This window comes from Halictus rubicundus, chromosome 2, assembly GCF_050948215.1.
Source record: "Halictus rubicundus isolate RS-2024b chromosome 2, iyHalRubi1_principal, whole genome shotgun sequence".
Taxonomy (NCBI): domain Eukaryota; kingdom Metazoa; phylum Arthropoda; class Insecta; order Hymenoptera; family Halictidae; genus Halictus; species Halictus rubicundus.
In genome coordinates, this window is record NC_135150.1 from 12668273 (window position 1) to 12690539 (window position 22267).

At 44.6% G+C, this 22267-nt stretch overlaps 1 protein-coding gene across 3 annotated transcripts in view; it reads left to right on the top strand.

Moving 5' to 3' along the window:
* The window catches only part of LOC143365294 (netrin receptor UNC5C), an 87660-nt gene that overhangs the window by 56651 nt on the left and 8742 nt on the right, over positions 1-22267 (top strand). Inside the window, exons 4-9 of one of the 3 annotated variants that reach the window (XM_076805349.1) lie at positions 347-628; positions 1501-1665; positions 5272-5304; positions 6813-6977; positions 9070-9111; positions 19292-19429. In XM_076805349.1, the coding sequence (XP_076661464.1) occupies positions 347-628; positions 1501-1665; positions 5272-5304; positions 6813-6977; positions 9070-9111; positions 19292-19429 (825 nt within the window). The remainder of the gene's footprint in view (positions 1-346; positions 629-1500; positions 1666-5271; positions 5305-6812; positions 6978-9069; positions 9112-19291; positions 19430-22267) is intronic. The other 2 variants (XM_076805350.1, XM_076805351.1) reach the window with 2 other exon arrangements.

Sequence of the window (22267 nt, forward strand, 5' to 3'; positions counted from 1 at the left end):
CTAAGAGAATCAATTTAGGGTAGGACCGTTTGCTCACCGTCGGGCTTACGTAACGTCCCTTTGAAACGAGCATCTCGAAAACAGCGACGATAACTCGTGCTCCTTCCCGAGGCAACAAGTTCCTTCAGCAGCGATAAACAAAGCTTACAAAGGAACGATAAGGGGAGGGTAAGAGAACGGGAGAAGAAAAGAAACAATGCGGAATATCGGCATCAATCCTTTCTGTCCAACTTTCCCGATTCTTTTAGTACCCCGGCCATTATTGTCTCTCTCTTTCTCTCTCTCTCTCTCTCTCTCTCTCTCTCTCTCTCTCTCTCTCTGAGCCTCGTAAATTCCATTTCCGCAGACTTGAAGAAGCAGTTCGAGTCGCCGCCGTACTCCGTCTCGGTGGAGGCGGGCCAGAGCACCGAACTCAGGTGTCTGCCACCGGTGGGAATACCGTCTCCGAGGGTCTACTGGCTCAGGAACAACGTGCCCCTCGACATAGAGTCCGACACGCTTTTAGTGTCGAGCGAGGGACACCTTCTTGTTGGCCAAGCGAAGCTCAGCCACCAGGCGAATTACACTTGCGTGGCGGAGAACATCGCTGCGAAGAGACTCAGCGAGCCCGTCAGCCTCACGGTTTATGGTAAGATCCTGCATCACACCCTGTGCACCCTTCTTGCCTCCGACAACCTGGATCCTGGTCGCCTTCGTCCCTTCAACGGCGACACGAAAGAATACGAGCATAAAACATCATATTTAACCTGACGAATCAATTGTGGCAACTTGTTTAACAGCTTCACGGTCTAAGAGTATTTGCAGAGTAATATCAAATGTCTTAGCTCCTCAATATTCGTTTTGCGAAGATGTATTATTTTTTTTTTTGCAATTATTGAATGGAAGACTGAAGTGTTGAAGAGGTTAGTCTAGAGCGTTTTGATTGGTATCTTTGAAAATTAATTTCAAGAAAACTGTCGGGCCCAGCGAGTTGAGATTTTGCGGGTGTATTTATACAGATGTGTAGTAATAGCACCAATTTTTATTCCGCGTGTTGTGAAAGATTGTGGGAGTTATTAATATTTGAAACATATTTCAATATACACATATAAATGTATATTATAATAATAAATATACACATATTTGAAATAACTATTTTTCTCGGAAGTGCATACATCTCGCGATCAATAATGTTCAGAACGAATAAACAGAAGCAGCGATCCGCTCAGAAATATATTAGACGTCCTAATGCATCAATTACCGGCAGACTGCGATACACTTCGGTCCAGACGGCATCCCCGCATTAGATTAGAGGAAAAGAATCTCCAGGGTGAGATAGCTCAATTGATTACGCTCCGGCCGATAGCAGTCGCCAAGGAAACGAAAGCATCCCCAATCCCAAGTGTCCACGGCCCGACAGAGAATCTATCCCCCGTTCCTCCACCTCCGTTCCTGTCTGCTCCCTAAAAGTGGCTCGGTGGGAATCAACGAAGATACATCCCTTGGTCGATTCCATTGCAGTGAACGGCGGATGGTCCTCCTGGTCACCCTGGTCGGAGTGTCACTCGAGATGCGCGAAAGGTGGCCAGAAACGAACGAGAACATGCACGAACCCTGCGCCTCTGAACGGGGGACAGCCTTGCCTGGGCCCTTCGCAGCAGAAGCTGGACTGCACCAACTGTCCCGGTAAGTCCCAATTTTTCCGCAGCGAAACAAGCGCAAGACAATTTCAGCGAAACTGGAATCAGCAAAGCAGATTCTCCAGCGTTGTTGCTTCCTGTCGTCAAAGTTCATATTTCAATGCCGAAGTCTCAATAATGTTAGTTCATAGCTGTTTTGTGTACCATATTGTGGAAACAACTTCCTTCTTTTAATACTAGGTTTACGGAACATCAAAAGCGACCATTTTACAGTACTTTATAACAATTGCAGGAATGCATCTATCCAAATTTTTAGTTATTTTTATTATTACGCAGGGTGTCCCAAAAATGTAACTTTCCTTGAACGAGGTGATTCCCGAGGTGATTTGGAGTAACTTTTTCCTTTGCGAAGATATTCTCCGCAGCTTTGTTGAGGAGTTATTAACGAAAAACACGGACCAATCAGAGCACAGGCCCCGCCGAGCGCGGCGTTGGCATTGGCCGAGCCGCAATCGGTCCGCAGTAGCCGCGCACTGATTGGTCCGTGTTTTTCGTTAATAACTCTGTAACGACGCCGCGGAGAACATTTTCGCAAAGGAAAAGGTTACTTGAAATGATCTCAGGTATCCAAAGAAATAAACTTGTTCAATAATTCTCCAGACACGCAATCTTTACAATAATCGTGAATCTAAAAATTAGAACCCGTCGTTCTGACGGGTCCGATAAACCTAGTTTCAGAATTTCGATTGAAGACGTGTCAGATTTGAAAAACAGTTGATTAAACACGACAGGTGTACAATTGAAAAAAGACTTTTTCGACCGGAAGTATACAAGCAGTGCCCTAGCTTATGACACCCTACGTTGCAAAAGAGAAAACGAAACACTTACGGTCCAATGAAGCTTTGCGGATGAGGATTCGTGGGTTCAATGGCCACGCGGTTCGCAGCAGATAGCATTTTCCGATTTGTACGATCGTCGGTGTAGAGAACCGCGTTATTTCCCGCCATTCTTACACGAGATTTCCAAGGAAGCATCTCGCTTCGTTAACGTCGCCGTTAGGTTCCGCGGATCGTGGTTTCTTGCTGGTTCTGCTGCCACGGCGTGGCTTCCTTGTCTATTTTCTCAGCGATGTTCCACCGTGTTCGATCTCGGTGGGAGAGAAAGAGAGGAAAGGGTATCGTCGTTCGGTACGTGGGCTGCTCGGAGACGACAGCCAAGCAGGTTCTGCGACGACAAACCAATATTACCGATGCCGAAGAGCGGCGCGGCCGCTCGTTTGATTTACGAGCTTCCCTCTTTCCCTCTCACGGTCGACTATCTGTTGCGCGACCATAGCCGTCTTCGTCGTCGTTGTTCCTCCCCCCACCCCCCTCCCATCCCGCCATCCCGCGTCGTCGTCGTCTGTTTGCCTCCGTCGTCGCCACTCTTAAATTGTATTCACCTTTCGAAAACGTTTGCGACATTCCGAAGACACCTGCGCCACAGCCCCGAGAGTCGTGCGGAGTGTATTGAAACGCTCCTCGGGGCCAACGTCCATCGACGACGGTCCGCGGCGACGCCGGCGGCGGAGGCGACAGGTGAAATATTAACCCCTCGTCTGCTGCCGACGAGTCACACCACGGGAATTCTGATGCAGCCGGAACGGTGCACCCGCGGTTGCATAGGAATGCCACTGGCCGCGTTTCTCAGATCCGTTTCGAGGTAGACGGGAAGCAAGATCAAAGTCTTCCAAGACTCCGTAGATTCGCGATAAGGTAGAGTGACCACGTTACCGACCAAAATAATAAATTAGAAATAATATATTCTCCAATTCTTTTCATTCACGATTCAATTCAGTCCCGTCATAAATGCACAAAGATCCACGGTCATGACGCGTTGTTTCTAAACCTGATCAAAGAACAGGGTCGACTCGTTAACAGCCAAGAAGACTCCGTAGATTCGCGATAAGGTAGAGTGACCACGTTACCGACCAAAATAATAAATTAGAAATAATATATTCTCCAATTCTTTTCATTCACGATTCAATTCAGTCCCGTCAGAAATGAACAAAGATCCACAGTCATGACGCGTTGTTTCTAAACCTGATCAAAGAACAGGGTCAACTCGTTAACAGCCAAGAAGACTCCGTAGATTCGCGATAAGGTAGAGTGACCACGTTACCGACCAAAATAGGCGAAAAATGGTTTCACGTGCCTCAACTTTTCGTCCTTATATGAGAATATTTTTCGCCGAGAAAGGGCTCGTTCGAAAGGGGAAGGTTCAATCTAGCGCGCGCTGGTCACGACCTGACGAGATTATGCAGATATTTGGTAATATAAGCGTTAGAAGTAGGCCAAAAATTGACGATGCCATGTCGTGGAATCCAAGCATTTTTATGCCATTGGTTTAGTTTTCTGGATGAAATCGAGAGTAGCGCGCGCTAGAAAATATCTCCGGCTACAAATTCAGCTATATTTTGTCTTGATTCCCTGCGAAATAAAGCCAAAAACTTGGAGCACGTTTCTGGCGAGTCAGAATTCATGATATCGATAATACGGAGCAAAAAATGTGACAAGTTTAGTCACAGACTTAACACGTTCCCGGACGTGAATGCTAGATTCAACTTTTAAAGCCAATTTTTATTCATTTAATTTTATACAACCTTAAGTTTTTGTAATTAATATACATTCCAAATTGAAATTTGTTTTTGTGATTAATATGCATTTCAATTGTCATTACTAATGACAGTTAACTTATTATTATTGTTTATGTCTAATCAGATTTCGGATAGTACAACTAGTTTCAAGAAAAATTGCCTGTCTATTTTTGCAGCTCATTGAAATTTTTACTGTCCGTGAACGTGTTAAGACCCGTCGGATCAAGACCAAGACGAATTTTAAATCAGCGGCTGATGGCTGTGAACGGAAATTGCTGACTCTGAAAAAGTCACGTGACTACCCTTGGCTGTTAACACTTTTGCCAATCCACCAGTACCAAAAGTATCATAAAATCAAAGTAACGTGTCGAATGAAATAAACGTTGAAATATTCAGATTTACGATGCCGGGAGCACTTTTCCAATTTTCTTGCGTTCAGCAGACCGCAACGAAATTTGCATTAATGCAAAGATTCATTTATTAATCAGGAGAAATAATTCCGTCTACCATTTCTGGAAGACGCGGCAAGTCTTAAGAAGCTTTCCTGGTATAGCGCTATGATACTACTGGTACGATTTCAATTATTTCGAGAAAGTACGAAGTTCCTTTATCTCGAAACGGACGCGCGTCTAGTTCAGCTGGCCAATATTAATTTCTGAATTTTGATGTAATAAGCAAGAATTAGCCAAGTTCGAGTACGCCCAGAGAACATTTTCTCCAAGCTGGAAGAGTCGAATGAAGTTTGCAACGGTTGATTAATTGATTATAAACTAGCAAAGTAGTTTGTCCCGGTTGTTCACCTTTGGTTGCGGTTTGGCTGTTTTTATCTCCATGCGAAGGAACGGGAAAGAGTCATCGGGTTTTAATGCACTTCGAGGAAGCTTAATCAACGTTCTAGACGAGGGGTTAATTTTTCGATTACACAATGTGTCACGCTTTCCTTTTCACCGACTAACTGTGTACGCTTTCGTTAACGCACCCACGTGTCTTTTCTGTCTAACGCTTACTTTGGAACAGCCGGTGCTTTGGAAGAGTTCACCAACACTTTAGGTAAGTCTTCGTTTGCACAAATGGAACTCGCAAAAAGAACGATCTAGGGTAAGGGACCCCATTACCTACATTAGTGGGAGTAACAATTACTTTTCCTACAATAACTGTAATTATTTTTAAAGCATAATGAATATTAAAAAAGATACATTAAATTTTTTCATTAAAATCAGTTAATATTTATGTTACATATCTCTTTTTTAATGTGCATTATGCTTTCAAAATAAGTATAATTAATATGGGTACAGTAGTTGGTACCCCCACAGTAAATGGTGCTCCCACAGTAAATGGTACCCCCACAGTAATTGGGTCCCTTACTCTACGTAACTGTGGAAAGACCGAACACAAGATACTGGAAATATGTTTTTCCACGAAGAACGATTTCGATGTTGTTGCTTCTTGTGGAACCGAGATTAGCGTCAGCACTAGATCTACCGAGCACTAGAAACGATTAGTGTAAACGACAAGATTGCATTTACTCAAATGCTGAGCGACCATTGTCGAGAGCTCGGATTGTACGCGTTTACTAGATTCTTACACTCCTAGAACTCGGCACAGTGAAAAGTTTAAAACAGTTTAACTCTTTGCACTCGAAGCTATTTTAACTCCCAAACGAAACATTTCTTCCGACCTGGAATATTTCCCTTTTAAAATGGTGGTTTTGTATGTGGAGTAAATGGCAATTTACTCGTAGAATACTGAAACGTTTAGTATATTATCAAACAAATTCAATAATGTGAAAAATATTTTGAACAACGGTACAGCAATATTTAGCGACGCCTTACAGTCGCCATTCGAGTGCCAAGGGTTGATATCCTGTTCGCGGAATAGTCGGATCTCGAATGCATGGCTCAACTGTTTTTTTTTCCAAAAACCTACATTTGCATAACAGTCTCGGTCGCTTAACCCGCAGTTACCGCAACTTGCCGTTCAACAACTTTCCACGAGAGCACGCTCACAATTCCGCTAATTGCAGAGCAAACAATCCAATTATTTCGACTCGCGCGGTGGTTCTAGCGTTAAAGACATAATTCGAGACAAAAACTGGAAATGAACGATTGCTCTGGCAGAGGCTAGGTCTTTCTACGGTTCGGAGCGTGGAGAGAGAAAAAAAAGAAAGAAAAAGTAAAAGACACCGGAATAATTTGTAAGTATCGTCGCTATCGAGTCGTTAGCCGTAGATTAAAGGTGTACGGACGCTCCGGTGTCTTTTTTTTTTTTTTTTCGTTTTGCCCCTCGGGGAAAACGTGCCGGTACGAGTCAATTAAACGGGGGAAAAAGAAGCGACGTAGGCCCGGCTCGGACCTAACCGAATTGACAAGTACCGGGTTTCGAACAAGATTCGACGTGTGGGGGGTGGGGAGGGGAGGGGACGAGTTACGAAGCCGTAACTTTTTACTGTCGCTTTACGTCGATCGGAGTCGCCTTAACGACTCCGCAACGGGACAAGAGCAACGTTCGATCTTCGAGCATCCGGTTTTTTTTCTTTCTGTTCTTTGTCCCTCGGCCAGTGGTGGACGGTGCATGGTCCAGATGGTCGGCATGGTCGGTGTGCGGGAGCGACTGCACGCACACGAAGAGGAGGTCGTGCGACGATCCGCCACCCAGCCACGGAGGCCGACCTTGCCAGGGCAGGGACATCAGCGTGGCGAATTGCACCAGCGGCCTCTGCAACAGTAAGTCACGAGCGAACACTATTCTATACTTGTCACGACACTCTCGGGCCCTCCGATAAACCGTTCTTCGTTCACGCGGGAAATATCCTCCGCCAGCCACGTGTTCTTCCCCTAACCCCCTAACTGGTGAGACCTTTCCTAATTTTCACACTGTAGTACGGTAATGCCTCGGTGTACGGTATTACAGTTATGGGCGTCGTGGTATCGTTTTAATCAGCAAAATGTCAATATGTGGAGAAAAGTTTCAAAACAATAGAGATTGATCACGTAATTGCTACCGTCTCTCACTGGTGTTGATTTCATAGAAAGTATCCAGAGAAGATGGACTTTACACTCTGGTGAACGTAAGGGGGTTGAAATTGTCCAGATTGTCGATTAAAATGATTCACAAAATCTCGGAAGTCCTGTCTCACCAGTTGGAGGTTACGTAATTGTAGGTACAGTGATTTCTCTATATATGTCGCCAAGGCCTGGATGTTAAACGTCGCAGAATTATCCCCACTACCGCGGGGTTACACCGTGAGGGTCCGCGAAGCTCGAGAGGCCTCGGACGCCGAGGAGTGTAAACATAAACATAAACACGGCTCGCGCACGTCTCCTAGACGATACAAAACGCTGGCAGGACCCACGTTGTTGACATAAATCGAGCATTCACTGTAGATTGTCTTCAGAAATTCTACACTTTGTTTCGAGTAGGCTCTATGACTCCTACGTCTCGCTTTCCATTAATAAATTCACTTCTCTTTGACAAACAGTGAGGAAACGGCGCACAGTGGACAATTTGGACAAAATCGGATTCAAAATCAACGAACTTTCGATAGGAATGAGGTAGAGCGATGAAATCTTTTTTAAATGAAAGCTGCAACTTTGTAGAATATGGGAAAAATAGAGAGATTGTGGTACGAACGTTATTCAACCTCGAGAAAATTCGTTAAACGCGCACAAATTCAAGAAAATTTTAGTTTTTCCAATACCACGCGCGGAAAATTTTTTTTTTAACATGCTATACATCATTTCCCATGGATTTTTTCACGCTGATTTCAAATCTGGTCTCAAAATTTGTCTACGACCTCAGGATTTTGCAAAAAATAGATTTTTGTGACAAAAACCAATGAAGTCATTTTTTCGTTGAAACGATTGGATGGTAATAATCAATCTATTTATCCCATATTCTACAAAGTTGCAGCTTTCATTTAAAAAAGAAAGTTCCTTGACTTTGAATCCGATTTTGTCCAAATTGCCCACTGTGCGGCGCCCGCAAAATATTTAACATTGACACAGGCAAATAGCCCTGCGGTTCTTCAGCAAATTCCCTCACTAAGAGCGAAAGTAGGTAAAACTTTCCTTTTGCGAATTAACCTCTGCCCGACGGTGAAAATAAAGAGAAGTCAAACTCGCGAATAACATTAATTCGCAGAATAAATTGTCGAGCAGCGAGGAACGAAGTAGTTGCTGCTTGCATAACCGACTAACAGTATCCATTTTTACATTTTCCGCGGCTGCCGATTGAACGTGAATATAGCCCGCTTTCTCGAGAGAAGATAATTGTCGCTCCAGTTGTGCCCGGAAGCCTCGGACAATATCAACAGCGAGAGCCCCGGCCATGAAAGCCCGGGTAATCTTATTTCCTGTCGCGCTCAAAGAAATACGATTACGTCTTGACGCGTTCGCTGTCAGGAATATTTCATTTGATCGTCTTAACTCCATTGTGGATCAATCTCGTTGTTCGTCGAAGAAATGAATTGCACGTCGTGATATTCAATTTGCTTCTCGGCGAATCCGCCGCGTCATACTTCCTTCCTTCTTCGGCGCGGCGGCTTGAAATTGCAAAACAAAATCGTGCGGTTGTGTTGGTCGGTCGCGGCTACAGAATGGAAATTAATAACGCCGCCGTAGGACTGCACGGCGAGCAATAGTAACGGCAGCGAGCGACGCTAAGCCCGGGCGGCGGAGGATATTTTCTCGGAGCCGGTTCCCATCGGAGGGAATCCAAGAATCGCTCCCTTTTACGTGTCAATTACCGTGGCTCACCCACTTAGCCCTGAATTACATCCACATTTCTAGAGCCCGTTCGTTCTCCTTTTTTTTCCAGGCGGCGGCACGAAAATGGGTGGCGCTCACTTGACCGAGGAAGGTAAGTCCATCGACGAACAAAAGGCGCGTTCTCCCACGGGTTTAATCTCCTTTCGCCTCCATTAACCCTCGGACGATGTAATATTCGACGCCGAGACAAAAGACGGTGCACCGGGCTCCTCTGGATCCTGCCCATTAAGCCCCCCCCCCCCGCTTCACCGTCGGAAAATAATAGAAATACTCGCATCAAACTGGTTACTGTCGCTGTAAAATCATTATTAACCCTTCCGCGACGCGTAAACCTTGCCCCGAGGCTGTAGATCATCGACTTGGAGGTAGTTCATGCACCAGATAACCTAATGTATCATGCTTAACTGAATCTATGTACGTGGCTCATGAGCCTGCGGGTCGTACTGCCACCGTGATGGCCAGAGTTCGAATCCAGCTACGTGCAATTTCCAATTTCGCTCCTGAAATTTCACGAGTGATTAAAATATTGGATTATGTCGAAGGGGTTTATATAGAGCGTCGTTTACATTGCAAAATATAAAGAGAACATTTAATATGTTATTGGATAACATATATTAATATATTCAGGGGATTAAAGTAATACAAAATACACTCTGTATGAATAGGTGTCAGGGATACTTTGAGGATCAGAAGAAATACGATTCCAAAATATTCGGAGGATCGCAGTCTAAAATGGATTTAAAAAAGTAATACGGAAATAAAATATAATAATTATAAGGATTCTATAAAAAATAATACAATTATTCCACAAAATCACCCGGGAATGGTTCGAGAATCCAAAATAAAATGGCACGATAAAATGTATTCCACAAACATCCAAAAAGATATATCTGAGTATCCGAGAACCCAAAAACAGTAAAGAAATATGATTGAAAAATATTCGGAGGATCGCAGTCTAAAATTGATTTAAAAAAGTAATACGTAAATAAAATATAACAATTATAAGGATTCTGTAAAATACAATTATTCCACAAAATCATCCGGGAATGGTTCGAGAATCCAAAATAAAATGGCACGATAAAATGTATTCCACAAACATCCAAAAAGATATATCCGAGTATCCGAGAATCCAAAAACAGTAAAGAAATATGATTGAAAAATATTCGGAGGATCGCAGTCTAAAATAGATTTAAGAAAGTAATACGTAAATAAAATATAATAATTATAAGCATTCTATAAAAAATAATACAATTATTCCACAAAATCACCCGGGAATGGTTCGAGAATCCAAAATAAAATGGCACGATAAAATGTATTCCACAAACATCCACAAAGATATCTGATTATCCGAGAATCCAAAAACAGTAAAAAAAAAATGATTAAAACAATTGAACAAAAAACGTTCTACAAATAAATCCAAAGGTGTAAAGATCTAAACTAACGAAGTACACCAATCAAATATACACGTAATAATAAAGAACTCCCACGGTAATATTCGAGGATATTATTCTAGGTATTCAAAGGAACAAAACATGTCATAAAAAATGTCCCGCAGAAAAATTCGAAGATGCGTCAGCAATAAGATAGCGAGAAAATTGATTCAACTGGTGTGACGTTCGAATGAATTTCTCATTAAGTCTCGCCGTGTCACGGGACAGCGTGCAAAGGGATAGGCTCGGCGATTAGATAAGCCGCGATTCGCGATCCATCGGGAACCACCCCCGATTCGTTCCGGGCTCAGGATCGACGCGGGAAAAATCGAGTAAAAAGTTGGTTCCCTCTGGACGAGTAGGAGGCGGCCTGCGGGGCGCGACCATCCGCGTAGAAAATGCGTCTCGAACTCGTCGCGCGACATTCTCGGATGGGATTCTTCACGGCCGGTGCTCGGCCGTTTATATTCTCGGTGCGTCGTGGCGCTTACGGCTTCTCTCGCGATCTGATACCATTCAAATCGGACGTCCCGGCGACTAAATAGAAGACCGCGACCGACTTCTATTCGAGCCCGTTGCTCGCTGCGCGATACGCATCGATTCCGAGTGTATTAACGCTGGATCTACACACCGCTAAAAGCGACCATTACATCGCCAGGCTGCGGATCTTTATGCAAAATACAGAATTTCTAAGTCGACGGCAGAAAACAAATAAAAATGCATCTCTTCGTTCAATGATCTGAAAAGATATAACTGCATCTTTAAATTCGTCTATCACAAATAGACTGCGGATCTTTATGCAAAACAAAAGTTTGTTACCTGAATTGCAACGAACTGAAGTCAAATAGAAATTTATTTTCTTTCTTATTAGCAGATTGAAAATAATATAATATTATGTTCAAATTTTTCTAATATTTTTGCTATTTAACACTTTGATCGCCAAACTATAAACCCCTAAAATTCCATAAAATCGAAGTAAGTTATTTAATGAAATAAAAATTGAAAAAAAATTAAATGTATGATAAACGTGAAAATTCATTTTAGAACCTGGACAAATAATTCCGTCACCCACGTACGGGTGACGTGGCATTCAACGTGTTAAGATTGCACCTAGTAATTCTTGTGATAAAGTGCATAAAATCCGCAGTCTAATCGTAAGTTTGCATTTCACCTTTCCGTTTTTGTCATGAACGCGTAAAATCCGCAGGCCGTAAACTTTGCAAGGATAACGAGAATGTATTTATTTACATTTCTGGCGAATGATATTGAAGAAATATTTCCCTATAAACGCGTCTTTGCGATCTCAATGATCGTCAATTCAAAAATGCGGAAGTTGACGGGTCATTTCTCAACGATTCGCAACGACTGCATCTAGTCGTCGCCTGTCTGGCATAAAAAGCTTCTGACGAGCCACGCTCGTTTCGGTAGAAGGGGTTAATGGAACGAACGCGGACGCCTGTAGCGATGGAGAGACGAATTCGTCGATTCATCATTGATTACCTCGCCGGCTGGTTTTTACGAGGGTAATGACAACGGGGGATATGCGGGTCGATGGATATTTATGCGTGGAACGGCAGCGACTCGTGCGGGGTTTCGTTCGGAGTCGAATACGTCCTGAAAGATATTTATGAAGTTATCTCCATTCGGTGGCAGCCGTGTGTGTCAGCCCTATATTTGGCTGGTCGGTTCTGTGACGCTTCGTCGGAATTCTCCGACGAATATGGTACGTAACTTTATCACGACTTGCTCGGAAATAACTTCATCAGCTTGTTCATCAATTCTAAGACGCCCGGTGAACGTATCGCGTTCGTAGTTTGCGTTGGATGTAATTAAAATCTGTTCCGCTTCCACAGTAATTAGACAATACCCGAGTACTTGGATATTTTTGTGGTGGGGAGAGGAAGAATCAAGGGACATTTGGTCAGGAAACCTTTTTCAGGCTTTGTGCGTCGAAAATCTTCCCCAAAAGCAATTACGAATTTTTCCAATCGCACGTCGACGTAAAAATTGACGGACAGCGTTCGGGACACGAGCCCCTCGCGATCGAAAGGAAAAAGGTCCGCCGTTCGGAAGGACGCAATCGTGCTCAAGTGGGTTTGCCGATGAAATTTTCCGCGTCAACGACGAGCGCCGGCTGAGAGCGAGAGCGGGCCCTCCCCTCCGACTATTTACTTTTAATTACGCGACTGGTTAATTATTGACGCTCCGCGAGGGGGCCGATCGGCCGCCCTGCCCCCCGCCCGGACCGGTCCAAACAATCGTAACAATGAGATGGCGGCTGGTAGTCAAGGGTGGCCCAGTGGTCCGTATAGATCCAGACACCCCCGGTTAGCTGGACGATTCTATCGACCGGGCCACATCAAAGTTGCACGCGATACGGCTTCACCCCCCTGGTCTGCCGGGAGAGGGTGGGTGCCGCTTTAATATCGAAGAAAATTATGTAATCGGTAGCCGTTACGCCCCTCAGCGGCCTGCAACAGGGGAAATTGATCGTGCATGCAAATAAAGTGCCATTATCCCGAGCAGGAGAGCCCCGAACGGTGTACACGCTGTCGGGATTACCGGCCAGAAACTACCCCCTTCCGTCCCAGCCGTCGACGGGTTCGATTTTCGCGGGGTCACGATAAGAAGCGACGAGTCGCAATCACCGGCCCCGAACGTCGCGATTTTCGAGCACACCAGCGCACGAACAGGTTTGATTACAACGTCGACGAAACTTCGAGGAAGTTCGCGGAACCTGGCACGACCCTGGCTGCGCTCGATTCTCCCCGGAATTTAGAAGCCAGCTTAATTCGTTCATCTTTTTCGCGATCTCCCGGGAACGAAGTTCCGCTAATTCCATTCGCCCGCTGACGAACTTAGCGAGTTCGATAATTTCGTTTCGAGAACAACAGTCCCGCTCCTCTACCGTTGCTGCTCCGTTCGCAATTAGACTCCGGGAGATAGCCCCGTGGCATAATCTCGGCGCCACTCGGTGGAACGGTTCCGTAAAATTATTGGAATTTGTCCAAAAATTTTTACGCTATTCAATTGTGTTGGATACACCGTGCAATTATTTCCAGCCTTTTAAAATTGTTAAGGAAAGAGACGGGTGTCTATGTACAGTGAATTCTCATTACGAGTCAGTGCCAACCCTGACCAATACCCAAACATTTTATCTTGTGTCCTATAACATTGCACCGGTGTCGCCAGATGAGGGGAGGGAGCACGAATCGAGGGGAAAAAGTTACCCTCTCTTTGCCTGAGATGGAACGCGTCACGTGACCGGGCCGCGGCGGGAGCGTGGGGGATTAGCGCGGTAGAAAGGGAAATTAGAGTGGGGGAACAAGTCTTGATCTGGCGACACTGTCGCATACTTCCGTGCCTCAAATTTAAATTAATTTACAATTAAGGAGTTTCAAGGGGACAGTACAGTGAATTCTCATTACGAGTCAGTGCCAACCTTATAATTTGGAGTCAGTGGAACTACCCACACCACCGCGATGAGAAAGACATTTTCGCAGTCATTTTGTCACTATCGCTTAGTAGTCACAGGCTTTTATGACTTGTAGACAGACATGACTCTTAGGTTTCCAGCGTGCTCCGTGTATATCAAATGCGAGGCTCGGCGACAACCTCAGATTTCGTCTAAGAGTCACCAGAACGGCGCAACTGACTCGTAACGAGAATTCACAGTTGTCTCGCGATTTTGCACCGGTGTGTTGTACCTGTGTCGCGTGATCGGAGGTTTAGGCGACCTGTGGCTGCTCGATAAAGAAAAGGAGCGGCTATCGGCCGCCGCGCCGTCCGCAGACTTTTCAGGGGAGCCGGCATGAGTTATGGCGTTCGGATACATTGGGTCGGGGTTATGAAGCGTTATCAATTGCCGCTAAGAAAATAAATCTCGGCACCCCCTGTGCGCCACTTTGCAGCCTCGCGGAGGGTGAGACTCGCGAGCAACTCTCCCTCTCTGTCTCTCTCACCCTCGTCGCGATCCTCCCCCGCGAGGGTAACGACGCGGAACTATTGCATTTTTAGGGGAGGTTCTCTCCCCCTGTTCACGAATTCGTATGCGTTTTCGACGCCGCCGTATATTGATGTTCGAAGCACGTGTCCTCGGGACGGGCGAGCGTGCGCCAAGCAGCAGCCGCCGCCGCCACTCTGCCATGATCCTGCGGAGGAGGAACGACTCCTTCGGAGTCACGTACCGGGGTTACAACCGGGAATGGCTTTGACATTCTAAAATTGGAAGAAGCTTAGGAACGTCAGCCATCGGTTTGTCGCGGTATTTCTCGAAAATCCCGTGCCGGCACGCGCATCCTAAACGCGACGATGAAGCCGGAGACGTATGGCCCGGACGTTCGTCTTCTTGGCCTTCTGCCGGAATTAGGGTCTCCGGAAATTTTCAGAGTTCAGAGTCTTATACCGAACGATTGGAGTTACTGATTGGACCACACAATTAACACGCACTTACGTTTTACGTATTTTACGTTCGTCTTCTTAGCCTTCTGGCGGGATTAGGGTCTTCTGAAATTTTCAGACTTGTCGATTCTTGTACCGAGCGATTGGAGTCACTGATTGGAACACACAATTAATACGCACTTTCGTTTTACATAATAATCTGAGAAATTGTACTCGATTCGATATTTTACACTCGTTCAGGAAAGTTCGACGCAGTTATAGAATTTAGCAATTATAAATATAAATTATATTCGCAGTTTATCTGAAACAGAGAATGGGGCGAATTTTTCCTCAAGATGTGTATCTCCGACTTTTACACGCTCTTCAAACATGGTTGGCCGAAACATCCCCTTGTTTTAATCCATTTTCGTACCATTTCCGAACAAATTCGTCAAACTCCAACGCAGTTATAGAAATATTAATAATTGTGCTGTACCTAAAATAGAGAATGGGGTGAATTTTTACTCAAGATGTGTATCTCCGACTTTTACACGCTCTTCAAACATGGTTGGTCGAAACATCCCCTTGTTTTCATCCATTTTCGTGCCATTTTCGAACAAATTCGTCAAACTCCAACGCAGTTATAGAAAAATTAAGAATTGTGCTTTATCTAAAACAGAGAATGGGGTGAATTTTTACTCGAAATATGTATCTCCGATTTTTACACGCTCTTCAAGAATGGTTGGTCGAAACGTCCTCTTGTTCTCATCCATTTTCGTGCCATTTTCGAACAAATTCGTCAAACTCCAACGCAGTTATAGAAATATTAATAATTGTGCTGTACCTAAAATAGGGAATGGGGCAAATTTTTCCTGAAGATGTGTATCTTCGACTTTTACACGCTCTTCAAACATGGTTGGTCGAAACGTCCTCTTGTTCTCATTCATTTTCGTGCCATTTTCGAACAAATTCGTCACACTCCAACGCAGTTGTAGAAAAATTAAGAATTGTGCTTTATCTAAAACAGAGAATGGGGTGAATTTTTACTCGAAATATGTATCTCCGATTTTTACACGCTCTTCAAGAATGGTTGGTCGAAACGTCCTCTTGTTCTCATTCATTTTCGTGCCATTTTCGAACAAATTCGTCACACTCCAACGCAGTTGTAGAAAAATTAAGAATTGTACAATATCTAAAACAAGGGTGAATTTTCACCCTAAGAACATTCTTTTAGATTGACTACGCTCCTTACATTCTCTGCCTGTCTCTCAGGTTCTAAATCATCGAACCCGAAGATCGCGTGTAACACACGGCAGCCACGTTGAACGAAATGTTCGCGCTGAACGAACAGACCCAGCCGGCCCTCAATTTCATAAATTTAATTACCAAAGAACCCGATCGTCTCTTGCTATGGAAATTTTATTCATACACTAACGTAGCTTTAAAACCCATCTGAATATTCATGTCAACCCTCTCCTGTCCTCCGAACAGAAATTCCCCGTTTCCCAAGTAGCTCTCCAAATCCTTAATTTCCTGGGCGTTTCGTTCCCAACTTCGTGCATCTGCTCGGAGCATAAAAACTGTAAGTAGAACACAGTTCGTCGGATTAAACTGTGCAGGGAAAATGAGTGACACATTATCCGGGGGGGTTGAAAGCATTCTCGGGGCGCTTGCACGTTGTCGTGCGGCCGCAGCTTGCCAGGACCGGGGCCAAATTAGTTAAAAATTAACCGACACGTAGTTGGCTCGAGTTAGAATCAATTTAGCAACCGGGTTGCCCTGGGACGTGTGTTGAAAAGCATCGTGTTCGCGGGACACGCCGCGGTCTTCTCCTTCTCTCGTCGACGAATGGAACAGAGTCGGACGGGCGCGCTTCGCGATGAGAAAACTTTCAAGAATAATTTCGTAAATTGATATCCGCGAACTTTCTCGATTTATGACGGGCCGTATATCGTTCTGTATTTACGGGCTGCGAGACCGTTCCCTTAATCCCGCGAAGACTGCGAGCAGCTCACTGTTACATAATTCATAAAACGCGTTCGAATCTCGGCGAAACTTTGCATACAGGTAATTCAATCCCGATTTCATACGGACTGCGAAACAGAGGAGGGAGTAGGAGAGGCTATTCCAGCGTGACGCAATCCTTTCTCTCTCTCTCTCTCTCTCTCTCTCTCTCTCTCTCTCTTTCCCTCTCCTTCTCCATTCTTGGTCCCTCTCGTTGCCTTTTAATCGCTTCCCACGTAGCCTTTGTTGCCATCGTGTTCACTGTCCGTCTCTCGCGACCGACACGAAATTATTAGGTTGTTGCACACGAAGTCGTAGGCCTTTTTAATGGCACTATACATTATCCCCCGGCACCGAATGAATTTTATTGGTCGAAATAAGTCCCGACCGAACCGGCGGAAACACCGCCGCGATTATCCCGCAATTACTTCTCGAACATTTATATTATTATTGCGAAACCCCACGTGCACGTAAATCTTTGCTCTTTATACGCCTCTGATTAACATCTGTCCAGTAAACCCTGATTTCGATCGGGAACTTCAAATTAATTCCACCTTCTTGAAACCACGATTTCGACCCACCGTGACTTTAACTCGCTTCATCGATCATTTTCCTTAAAACGCGATCCCTCCTACTCTTTGAACTTGGGGGTTTAGCCTAACTTATATGCACAGTCTATCAAATTCATGTACCAATCTTCTAACCCTTTTATGTAATTATTTATATCGTTGTTCGGCACTTAAAGTGTTAATGCATCCACAACATGGAATAACTTGGAAGTTACATACTGATGTATCAATATTTCCGAGTCCCATTTAATTTTTAGTCACAATATAACCGAGTACAGTGATTTCTCTATGTATGTCGCCAAGGTCTGGGTGATAAACGTCGCGGAATTATCCCCACTGCCAAGCACGAGAGGCCTTGGACGCCGAGGAGTGTAAACATAACTCGGGTATGTCACCTGAATGATACCCGACGCTGACAAGGCCCGTGTTGTTGACGGAAATCGAGGATTCACTGTACGTTCATTCTGTCATTTTCCCTCTGTAATCGAGAAGATTATAGGTACATAATGATTGTCAATCATTGCCTTACACATCCTAGTACATTCAACCCATATTTTCTAAATAGTAAAATTACTGTTGACTCGTAACCGAAGGTCATACACTAAAATATACATACATTCTTTCCTCTGCAACCTTCTTGTAAACCGTTTACAGTTCCGTGCAACACGTTTCCCTGTACCTTCGTAAAACATACAGGCGAGGCTCAACCGTTTAAGCCAGTACACCCTCGGAAAAGAAATTCGCGTCGCAGCTCGAGGTTCTCGCAAATCCCAATAAAATAAATCAGTAGCTCGGCCACATCTCATCCAGCGAATAAACAACACATTACCCACAACTATCCTCTCTCCATCAGTCGGCCTCTGAAAAAATCCGCTTGTACGCAGCGAATCGGTAATCCCCCGATGAAGAGGCCGACATTCCCGTGGCCGGTGCTTTACCGTTCCTTGCCTGGGGACGCGTTAATGGCCGCGATAATAACGATCCGAATCTTTATCGTCGCGCGGAATAACGCGGGGGGCAGTAAAACGATAAACCGGCCCCCCGGGTGAAACGAGTCTCCGGCGGGGTCCCTCGGCGTAAATGGAGAGGAACCTTAAAACTTTCCTGCTAGGACGACGACGACGTAACAGGACGAGGGGCGAGGGGAGGGGAAGGGCGAGGAGGTGGGGGAACCGTTTAAAAACGCGTCCCTCTTTCTCCAACCGGCGAAAATGGTACGGGTAGCGCGCGCCGCAGCCGGGTGCGCGTCTCGGACCCGTAAAAAGTAAATAAAAGTTGCCGAGCGTAAATTATTCATGAGCGGGGGGAGGTCGGTTGTTGGTCGTCGTCGTCGTCGTCGTCGTCGTCGTCCGGTCGCGCGAGCGAGGGGAGAGGGCACGCTTCTCGCGGACACGCGAAAATTACCGTCGCCATTTGCACGCCGCTTCTTAAACGCGGAAAGATGGATAAAGATAGATGGCAGAAAGAGTTTTAAACCGCCGACAAACCGTCTTGAACGCCGGCACAGAGAGAGAGAGAGAGAGAGAGAGAGAGAGAAAGAGAGTCGGCAGATCGTATCTCGCAGAGCGTCTCCTTAAAACGAGGAATTAACGCCTGCTGGTTACTCTAATCCCGCGCGAAGCGATAATCCTGCCGAGAGACGCGGTGACAAAGTTTCGAATTAGCGTCTGCCGGCGATCTCTCCTCTCTCTCTCTCTCTCTCTCGGTCTCTCTGTCTCTCTCCCCTCGTTCGTTCTTTCATTCCTGTTCTCTCCTTTTGTCCTTTCGTCGACCCTTTTCGCAAGTACGGACTTGTGAAACGGAAAGAGTTCCCGTTGTCTCGCCAAAAAAAAAAAAAAAAAAGAAAAAAGAAAAAACGTACTAAAACGGAAACGTTTGATGTTGACAGCGAACCGGCAGATGGACGTGGCTCTCTACGTCGGCCTGACTGTCGCCTGCGTGGTAATCGGCGGCCTGGTCGTTTTCCTGGCGAAGTTCCTCAGGCGCAAAGGTCGGGACCATTCCCTTTACTCCATGGCCCGTAACGGTAAGCATCTCCGACACGGAAAAAAAAACGATACCCGCTCCCCTTCCACCTCTTGCAAACAAAGGAGCGAAAGGTGACGCCGCACGGTGTAATTACTGCGCTCGTTACACCTGTTTTCTTCCGTGAAGTCCCGCGGAGAGAAGTCACTCGGAAGAATGTCTGACTGTTTCCTGGGTTCCTATTGGTCCAAGTGACGATTTCAAAGAATCACGACTGGGAACTGTTGCAACATCGATTGTCATGTCTCTTGGAATGCTTGTGAATATTTTTTCTGTTGTTCTAGAGTCGTTTATTGTCCAATTTGTTGTAACTGGGCTGTGGCTCTTTTGCATTTAACCCTTTGCACTCGAGTGGTGACTCTGAAGCACCACTAGAAATTATTGTGGCATTATTTCAAAGAAATTACAAAAAATATTACAGAATATTTGTTACATTACAGAATTTCTATTTAATAGATTACTAAACATTTAAATATTATATGTGGTAATCGGATCAGTTTCGTATGAAAATATTCCAAGACGGAAGAAAAATTTAGTTTTAGAATGAAAATAGCGCCGAGTGCAAAGGGTTAAGTATGGCTAGATTCCTCGAATCTGTTTCGATCAGAACGATTATGCAACAATTTGAATTATTTGAGCAACCCCTGTGTCTGTGCCGAGTGACCTTTCTCTAGCAACAGAGAGTTCTTGAGCACAGTTTGCAATGCCCGTGCGAATTTGTTACCATTTTCGCCCCTTTGCTCGCAAAGCACGAATGATGCTATTTCGAAGTTTGACTGACATTACGTGCTCGCTGCTTTCATCCAACGGGTCACGGAACGATCGTAAGAATAGAGTGGAACATACGTCGTTCGTAATGGACGCTCGGTTAACGGTGACGTATTTGGAACGAGCTCGAGTCAGACTCGGGCTCTGTTGCACAACGGTTTTGTGGAAACTTCGCGACCGCTAATGGAGTAAATCATATTAGATCGCGAGGCTCGTTGGTCTAGTTGCCCGCTGTGGGGCCAGCGAGTCTGTCCGATGATCCTCTTCGAAACAGAGTTATTAATGGACGGGGGCTCGAATTTTCAAGCGGCTCTTCGTTATCGAGTCTATCCACAACGTTTCCATTTAGCCGATTCGCTGGCGGAGTCACGAAAAGGGTCTGAGTTTTGAGAACGTTTTTATTGAAAATTTACAAGCTTCTTGTTCGAGTTTATATTTTATCCCAAAAGGAAACCAGAAGGTTGGGAAAGAAGTATTCATATTTTATTATCAACAAAAAGACAAACGTAATATCTGAAGAACAGAATCATCAAACGATTCAATGAACAATAAGTTGATAGTAAAGGCCACCGTTCTTTCGAATAATTAACAATAGGGTGTAGTTAGAAACCATACTGACGTCTTCACACTTTTCGGAAACTTTATATTGCCGTGTATGTTAAGTTAAATAAATATAAACTTTCTGCACCATGTAGAGCATTATCGATAAACTACGGTAGTTGTAAAAGAAATCTCAAGTCAAAGGACACTTTTCTGTAACTTCGTATTGCCGTGTATGTTAAGTTAAATAAATATCAATTTTCTGCACCATGTATCGACAATGAAGTAAACTATGGTAGTTGTAAAAGAAATCCCAAGTCAAAGGGTTAATATTCCGATCGAACCGCACCCAGTACCAATGTCCATGGGCCAGCCCTTGCTAAAGGGAATAACAGATTCGACGGCAAGCAAAGAGAACCGATGAAAGCGGCGAGCACAGAGTCGCATGGTACAGTAATGCCTCGATATATGTGAAAACTTCGGGACCTAAATAAATGTCGCTTGCATTACGAACAGACTCCATTCCCTGATCTCTTAATGCTAGCATCGAACATAGAAAACGATATAACGAGCAAATAAAACATCGACGCCATATTAATCCAGTAACAAAACTTCTTTATTTCTAATCAATTTTCAAATGAAACCATTGCTAACATATTCGTGACATTTTTCTGTTTAAAACGAGTCCAAACAGGATACAATTTGGAGCACGTTTGCTTGTTTAAATCCGTGACATAGTGGAGCCTCGATTATCCGAACTGATCCCTACTGGATCAGTGGAACACGAGTGTTTGGGTACCAGAGTAGTTACCCAGTTACGGTGATAGAGTGTAAATATTTACTGATTTGTATAATAAATTGCATCGCACAGGGACTTGCACTTTAGGATAGTAGTCAGTTCGGATAGTCGAGGTTCTACTAAATTTATGAATTCAACAAGCAAATGTGCTACGAATGGTGTCGTGTTTGGTATCATTTTACTCAGAAGAGCGTGACAAATGTGTTTCTAAAGGTTCCGTAAAAAAATAATGAAAAATAAAAAGGTTTTGTCATCAGCATCACATCAACGACATATCTAATCCCTTACATTGCCCTATTATGTCATGCTTCTCGACGGTCGAGTATCCAGGCCCCCGAGGTCTACACATAGACTTATACAGATAGTCTGCGCGGCCTGTACGAAGCGCTGAAGCCTACAATGGCAGTCGCCGGTCATCTCACCCGCGCACAGATAGTTGATGGGGGCTCGAAAAGTCGACTTTTTGGTCGAATGTCCCTAAATTCTTTGATCCGGACCACTGTGCGCCATTGTAGGCTTGAACTCGCCCGTAAGACGGCTCAGTCTATCTACAATATACAGGGTGAATTCGATAAAGCAGGACACCTAAATACCTCCGTTACTTTTCGTTGTACAAAAAAACTTCGTAGGACAAAGTTACACTGTTTGAAGGGCCACATATAACGGTATAAGGGAAAAAAAAATTCATGGTCATTTTTATGAGATTTCAAGGTTATCGATGTTTTTTTAAAC